This window comes from Mobula hypostoma, chromosome 10, assembly GCF_963921235.1.
Source record: "Mobula hypostoma chromosome 10, sMobHyp1.1, whole genome shotgun sequence".
NCBI classification, from domain to species: domain Eukaryota; kingdom Metazoa; phylum Chordata; class Chondrichthyes; order Myliobatiformes; family Myliobatidae; genus Mobula; species Mobula hypostoma.
This window is the reverse complement of record NC_086106.1, coordinates 101,081,742-101,089,630: the sequence shown is the minus strand read 5'-3', so window position 1 is coordinate 101,089,630 and position 7,889 is coordinate 101,081,742. Positions and strand designations below refer to the sequence as shown.

The 7,889-nt window shown below is 39.6% G+C and overlaps 1 protein-coding gene across 4 annotated transcripts in view; it reads right to left on the bottom strand.

Annotated features, from left to right (window-relative positions):
• Positions 1–335: 335 nt before the first annotated feature.
• Positions 336–7,889, bottom strand: part of tenm1 (teneurin transmembrane protein 1) — a 2,340,669-nt gene continuing 2,333,115 nt past the window's right edge. For all 4 annotated transcript variants that reach the window (XM_063060938.1, XM_063060937.1, XM_063060940.1 and 1 more), the window contains 2 exons: positions 6,074–6,216; positions 336–2,140 (listed from right to left, as the gene is read on the bottom strand). In XM_063060938.1, the coding sequence (XP_062917008.1) occupies positions 1,388–2,140; positions 6,074–6,216 (896 nt within the window). In that variant the 3' untranslated portion in view covers positions 336–1,387. The remainder of the gene's footprint in view (positions 2,141–6,073; positions 6,217–7,889) is intronic.

Sequence of the window (7,889 nt, the reverse complement as noted above, 5' to 3'; positions counted from 1 at the left end):
TTCTAGACTATCGTCAAGGTGACATGAAAGCTTGCATCACCTGGCAGTTGAGATCACGATGCAAATGCACTAACATGCCAAACATATACAGGGTACAGTTGATAGAATTAGGAATTTATGATACATGGAGCATGGTTCTAGTTTTAATTAACAAGATTTTTCTTCCTAAGAGTTAATTTGAGAATAACATATAAACTTTACACAACGTGATAGAAAATCTAGTCTATTGTTCCTTTAACGAATTAAAAAAAATCTGCTGTGTGAAATTTGGTAAAATCATAGGCCTACATTGATTCACTTATATACTGGTGAATGAATGAGATTTAATATCCAGCCCCATTGTGCTATATTTATTTATAAACTTCCATACAGAATCAGTTGATTCCACAAATCCAGAACCAACTTCCATCATATCTTGCTTGAATGCAGATTGCATACTCAGTACATGAAAACACGTAACAATTAGCAGGTCGCAATGGCTGGCGTTAATAATGTCTACCAGGAATTTTACATCATAATTAAAAATATTAACATCTTGTCTGGCTTGCCCTTCACATACTGTAAACGTGTGTTGACGTTGCGCCAGACTACATTCTAAAATTAATTACACAAAGTTAGTGAAGAAGTTACACCTCAATGTATACCTCCTGGTATGGTTATACCTAGAAAAGAAAACCAAATTGCTCTTTACTTTAGCAATTACACCACCAATTTGATTTAAATGAGGAAATAACTGGTTTTAATGGTGAACAATAAAGATATGTTTTACTGTGGGAAATAATGCACAACAGGCTTTAACCGCACCCACCACCATAAGCAGTTTAAAACAGGTGTACTGTGCTTCACACACCAATCATACATACTCTTTTTGTTCACAGCATTATATACCATTCACAATTAAATAAAAAAATGAAGAATATCAAAATTAAACATCTTTAGCTATTGTATCTAGCCCAATAATGCAACGCACCCTTGGACAATCATTATGTGACAGAAAATATGTGATTCTGAACTGTTATGAAGAACACAGTTGGCATCTTTTTCTAATTGTACATTAGAGACAAAGTACAGTATTTAATGAACGCACTCAACCCCTACTAGTGTATTCTGGAACTATAGTATAGATTTACGTCTGATCTGGACTGAGCACTATTGTCTGATGTTATTGATTATGGACCAGATCAGGTGTCCAACCACTCAAAGGAATGCTAAACAAGGGTATTATTAAAATACCATATTTTATCACATTTGAAGGCAGCTTGAAAATTGACTTTTTTCTCCATCACAATATGTACAGGATATCATTCTAGAAAAGAGTACAGCAAATCAATAAATGTTTTAAAAACAGGCAGTCTTTGGTGACTGAAAGGCAGGCGTTTCTTCACCGTTACCTCTTTCCTATTTCACTCTGTCTCATAAACTGGATGTTGTTGGCACTGTCGGAAAGATCCGGATATTGTTCCACAAGCAATACAAAATAACCATCATAGCCTGACACTCTTCCACTGCTCAGCAGCTGCTGCTTCTCTCCTTCAGTCCACGCTCTCGCCCCCACTTCTCCCTCTTGCACTCTACGCTGTTCCTTTGCCCAGGCTTGGGCTACAGCTCTCTGTCTGGCCATCTCTAACACATGGATTCTCTCTTCTTCAATGGTGGCACCGTAGCGGATGTTGAAGCCTAGAGCCCCGTACTGGAGCTGGATATCTGCAAACCTTCTAGTCCTTCTATTTACCACGGAGGTCATCTGAGAGACAGTCACATTGACTCCATTTTCCAGCACACGGCCCCCTCCGGTATTCCCAATTATGTTCAGGTCTTCTTCTAAAGGTCCCGATTTAACAAAGTAATGCGTATCTCGACCATCAATGGTGAAATGGAGATTTTCCAGATAATCAGCACCATTGAGAATGGCGGCTATGCGTCTGCTGTCGTCACTGGCAACCCCGATGATGTCAGCGGTTACCTTAGCATCTTTGATGGCAAACTTGACTCCTTTGCCAAAGACAGAAGGAACTGCGGCAAATCTTGGCCGTTTATCTTGGCATTTCTGGTAGTTCCCTACGGAAGCTTGGGGCAGCCGTTTCAGAGAGATGAAGCTTTTGAGTTGCTTCTGTAGTTCACACTGTATGCCTAATACAACCTGAAAAAAACAAGCAGAGAGAGCCCCTGTTCAAGTACACGCTCCAAAGAAATTATTTTCAACAGAGAGGTTATGAAGTTCTCAGAAGATTTGCTAATACTTCTCCCAAAACTGTACAAGGTCTCAATTTCATTATCAGCATATAAATATAAATCTGCACATTCAAAATGCCATTAACACTCAGTAACAAAATAAAAATCCATCCCAAACATCAGATATTCAATTAGCAGGATATACTACGATTACTAAGGAATATTTTGGGAGAGATATATTGAACGAGGTCACTCACAGTCTTATTTGAATAATTCTGGGAATGTTTAACACAGCAATGTCAAAATAATTTACAACCATCTTCTCTTAAGAACCATCTAAGTTGTGCTGCATTCACTTTAGAGCTATACACAGAATTAATTTCCCCACGTATTGTGAATGACTTCGTTTCAATTGCTACTTGTGATAATCTACTCACATTCTTATAAAAATCAGGGTGAAGATAAACTAATCCCATGCACATTGCTGTAACTGGGGATCAAACTATGGCTTTTTATATATTCATTCCATCGCTCTTTCAATAGAACTATCACAGTCACTGGTCTTGTAAAAAGAGTGAAATATAAACACTGCAGAGCCTATTTACAGTAATTGCAAAAGGCCACACATAGAATTTATATATTTAATACAAATGTAAAACTTTGCACTATAACTCAATTTTAATATATTTTAAGACATTTTCACCATGTGACCCCCCCCCCCCCAACACAAACAGCTCTCCCTTAGCTGAGCTCTAAGACCTGACTTCTTGACATGCTCTCAGTTAATCTGCTTGACACTGGCACAATCAGAGCTCGACATAAGATAAAACAGGCCTCATAGCAGAGTTACTATATCAATGGTTTTGGGTATTATAAACCTTTCGCAACCATTATAGCATGCCTTTGAGAAATGAATTTTTATTCTACTTGACATCTTTCAGTGAATAAAATATTCTGCTTTGCTGCTTGCACTGGAAATTCTATTATTGGACAGATCACAGTACAGTGGAGTGAAAGAATTGTGTTGCTCTTCACAACAGAGTATCAATAATGAGATATAACCTAGAGTACACTTTTAATGTAATCACTCTAAATTATGGGATGGAGGATAAATCTTATTTTTGGCTAGCTGTTGGCCAGCCAGACTAATGGGAACTTAGAAGCAAAGCTTTTTCTGGCATGCTTTTGGTGTTGGGAATGAGGAATCCTACAGCTTTCATACACTTATGTGTAATAATGTCAGTAACTGTACAACAAGTTCATCATAGATATTGCTTTTAATTAGGACATCAGCCAGCATCAATTGAATGAAATGTCCTGTTTTTCAGGGGATATTACAAACCTCACTAAGAGTTGGGTAAGCTTATTTGTGTTACTATCTATGGGATTTGACTTGGCTGTAATGATTTGCTACGTTGAAAGATCTGGTAAGATAGTTGCTAGATTACTTAACTAATAATATGGGCCTGAATATGGGAGAAAAGAGTTCAAGAGGCGAAGAGACAATTTCGAATGAGGTTGGAGGTGACATGGGATGCACGGCAACTCTGGCAGGGTTTGCAAGACATTACTTCCTACAAAGCGAAACCCAATAGCATGAAGGGCAGTGATGCTTCACTACCAGATGAACTCGACGCCTTCTATGCCTGCTTTGAAAGGGAGAACACAACTACAGACGTGAAGTTCCCTGCTGCATCTGATAACCCTGTGATCTCTGTCTCAGAGGCCGATATTAGGCTGTTTTTAAAGAGGGTGAACCCTTGCAAGGTGGAAGGTCCTGATGAAGTGCCTGGTAAAGGTCTGAAAACCTATGCCAACCAACTAGCAGGAGTATTCAAGGACATTTTCAACCTCTCACTGCTATGGGCAGAAGTTCCCACTTGCTTCAAAAGGGCAACAATTATACCAGTGCCTAAGAAGAATGACGTGAGCTGCCTTAGTGAATATCACCTGGTAGCACTCACACCTATAGTGAGAAAATGCATTGAGAGGTTGGTCATGACTAGACAGAACTCCTGCTTCAGCAAGGATTTGGACCCATTGCAATTTACCTATCACCACAATAGGTCAATGGCAGATGCAATCTCAATGGCTCTCCACACGGCTTTAGACCACCTGGACAACACAAGCACCTATGTCAGGATGCTGAAAATTGACTATAGCTCAGCATTTTATACCATCATTCCCACCAATCCTGACTGAGAAGTTGCAGAACCTGGGCCTCTGTACCTCCCTCTGCAATTGGATTCTCGACTTCCTAACCAGAAGACCATGATCTGTGCGGATTGGTGATAACATATCCTCCTCGCTGATGATCAACACTGGCATACCCCAGGGGTATGTGCTTAGCCCACTGCTCCATGCTTTATATACACATGACTGTTATGGCTAGGCATAGCTCAAACACCATCTATAAATTTGCTGACGATACAACCATTGTTGGTAGAATCTCAGGTGGTAACGAGAGGGCATACAGGAGTGAGATATGACAACTACTGGAGTGGTGCCACAGCAACAACCCAGCACTTAACGTCAGTAAGACAAAAGAGCTGATTGTGGACTTCAGGAAGGGTAAGATGAAGGAACACATACCAATCCTCATAGAGGGATCAGAAGTGGAGGGAGTGAGCAGTTTCAATTTCCTCAGTGTCAAGATCTCTGAGGATCTAACCTGGTCCCAACATATCGATGCAGTTATAAAGAAGGCAAGACAGCGGCTATACTTCATTAGTCGTCTGAAGAGATCTGGCATATCAACAAATACACCATCTTCTTCTAACTTAGACAGATTTGGAGAATGGGCAAAGATGTGGCAGATGGAACACAACATAGGAAAGGTTATGGTCATGCACTTTGGTCAAAGAAATAAAGGCATAGACATTTCTTTAAATGGGGAGACAATTCAACAACAGAGAAGTTAAGGGTCTTGGGAGTCCTCGTGCTGGGTTCCCTATAGGTTAACTTGCAGGTTGAGTCATGGTAAGGAAAGCAAGTGCAATGTTAGCATTAATTTTGAGAGGACTGGAGTATAAAAGCAATTGAAAGATAATTGATGGATTAAGTTGATTTAGAAATACTGGATCAGATGTAAATGTTGACCGTTTTGTAGAACAGCACCCTACCTTTCTTCAAAGTATTTCTTAAGTGACATCAAAAACATCATGTCTGATCTAAACTTCACCTCACAGTTAAAAATAAGGTAATCAGAGAGAATATCAATTTGCATTTACCAGTGGTCTTCTTGGTACCTGGTATGGGATGTAAACTTTGACTTTCCAGTTGGATTCCTGCTGACATTAATAACACATTCCCAGCGTAAATCGCTCATGAGACATCAACAATAGCACAATGTCCCGCATTCACTCAAGGCGTGATTTTCAACTTCACTGGTCTAAAAAAATTCAGTTCTCGATTTATTTTTACTCAAAAATCAGTTTTTACTAACCCTGTTTTTACTAAATTGGTCCTTTTCAAAAGGACAACACTCAAAACATCCCACGGTATCATTAAGAGGGATTGGTCCTTGCATCTACAGTATCTCAGATTGACTTTCAATAAGGATTTATTTATAATTGGCAATTCTCAGAATCATCATTGACAACCAAGGTGACACACAAATGGACAACCATCTAATTTGCTCCATGATCCTTAGGTTAGAGAAGATATGTAGTCCTGATCACAGTCTAGTAAGTCTATTGGGAAATATATAGAAGTTGTATGAGGACAAGGTTGGATTCAGTCATCATTTGCTTCAGGTCCACCAGCCGGTGATGTGCAAAATGCTGCTGGGTGAGGTTTTAGAGTGTCAATAGTATTAAAAACATAAGGCATTGCTTTTGAAAAAGTGGGGAGACATTGAAGAATAAATGAAAACCAATGGAAGGTATTTCATTTGTCATACCTTGCTGGGATCCCAGTCTTGAGTTCTGGTTTGAGTTTTCAGAAGTTCATAAGTTGCTTCCATGATATTCATTTCAGGCTTTGGGAATCCAGGTACCACATTGTGCAACTGAAATCCAAAAAGTTCCAGCCAGCTCCCAATGTCTATAAACAGAAGAAGCACAATGAAAACAGTAGGATGAAGTATGCACACACCAGGACATTTCTGTAATTTATTATTCTCCTCTTGTGCGTTACACTAGTTCAAGCTTTATCATTACTAAAAGACCTCAATTGCTTTGTGATTCTAGTCCTTCAATGAAAACTCTGTGATGTATTATAAATATATTGAATGCAAAGCAAACAATTTACTTTACTTTATTGTTGCCAAACAATTGATACTAGAGCATACAATCATCACAGCGATATTTGATTCTGCGCTTCGCGCTCCCTGGATTACAAATCAATAGTAAGTATAAAAAATTAAAATTATAAATCATAAATAGAAAATAGAAAAGGGAAACTAAGGTAGTGCAAAAAAACCGAGAGGGAGGCGCAGATATTTGGAGGGTATGGCCCAGATCCGGGTCAGGATCCGTTCAGCAGTCTTATCACAGTTGGAAAGAAGCTGTTCCCAAATCTGGCCGTACGAGTCTTCAAGCTCCTGAGCCTTCTCCCGGAGGGAAGAGGGATGAAAAGTGTGTTGGCTGGGTGGGTCATGTCCTTGATTATCCTGGCAGCACTGCTCCGACAGCGTGCGGTGTGAAGTGAGTCCAAGGACGGAAGATTGGTTTGTGTGATATGCCGGGCTGTGTTCATGATCCTCTGCAGTTTCTCCCGGTCCTGGACAGGACAACTTCCATACCAGGTTGTGATGCACCCTAGAAGAATGTTTTCTACAGTGCATCTATAAAAATAAGTGAGGGTTTTAGGAGACAGGCCAAATTTCTTTAGCTTTCTCAGGAAGTAAAGGCGCTGGTGGGCCTTCTTGACAGTGAACTCTGCTTGGTTGGCCCACCAGCGCCTTTACTTCCTGAGAAAGCTCAAGAAATTTGGCCTGTCCCAAATTTGAGGAAGGATTCATTAAAAAACCATTGAAGCTAAATTGTTTATACTGCAGTTCTCATCGAAATCAGTGGGATTCTAATCTGCCATGGGAAGCAAGCCGTAATTTCACCACTGTGATATCTGGAAATCCCAGTCAGACTGTGTCTTGCTGACGGACTCTGTGTGGAGTCAAACTGCAGAGAAACTGACAAATGTAGACTTCCAATTCTGTCATTAAATTCTGGGCCCCATGTTGGACTCCATGAGTTATAGCCATTTTGAATGGCCAAATGCTGGCAGCTGTGTTTGGAACTATTGGTAACAGCCAGTAAGATCCGGTTCAGTGTCCAATGTTGTTCACAAGATGGCAAACATTTTGCATGATCAATGCAAAATCCAGCTGCAATTGATATGCAAGCACTTTTAGAAATACAGGAAACAAAACCAATATTAAAAAACTATGTCAAGTACAATATATAGTTCTGGTACAGCTGGAAAGGCAGGGCATGAGATTGAAGCCTGGTTATGGTATATCATAAGCAAAAATATTTACTTGAATCAAGATTTATTGATAGATTTTACTGTTTCTTTCTATACACTGTTAACATAGAGGTTGATAGATTCTTGATTAGTCAGGGCATAAAGGGTTATAGGGACAAGGCAGAAGATTGGGACTGACAGGAAAATGGATTAGCCATGATGAAATGGCAGAGCAGACCTTTTGGGCCAAATTGCCTAATTCTGCTACTTTATCTTATGGTATTATGATATTCATTTTTTGCATTTTTGAA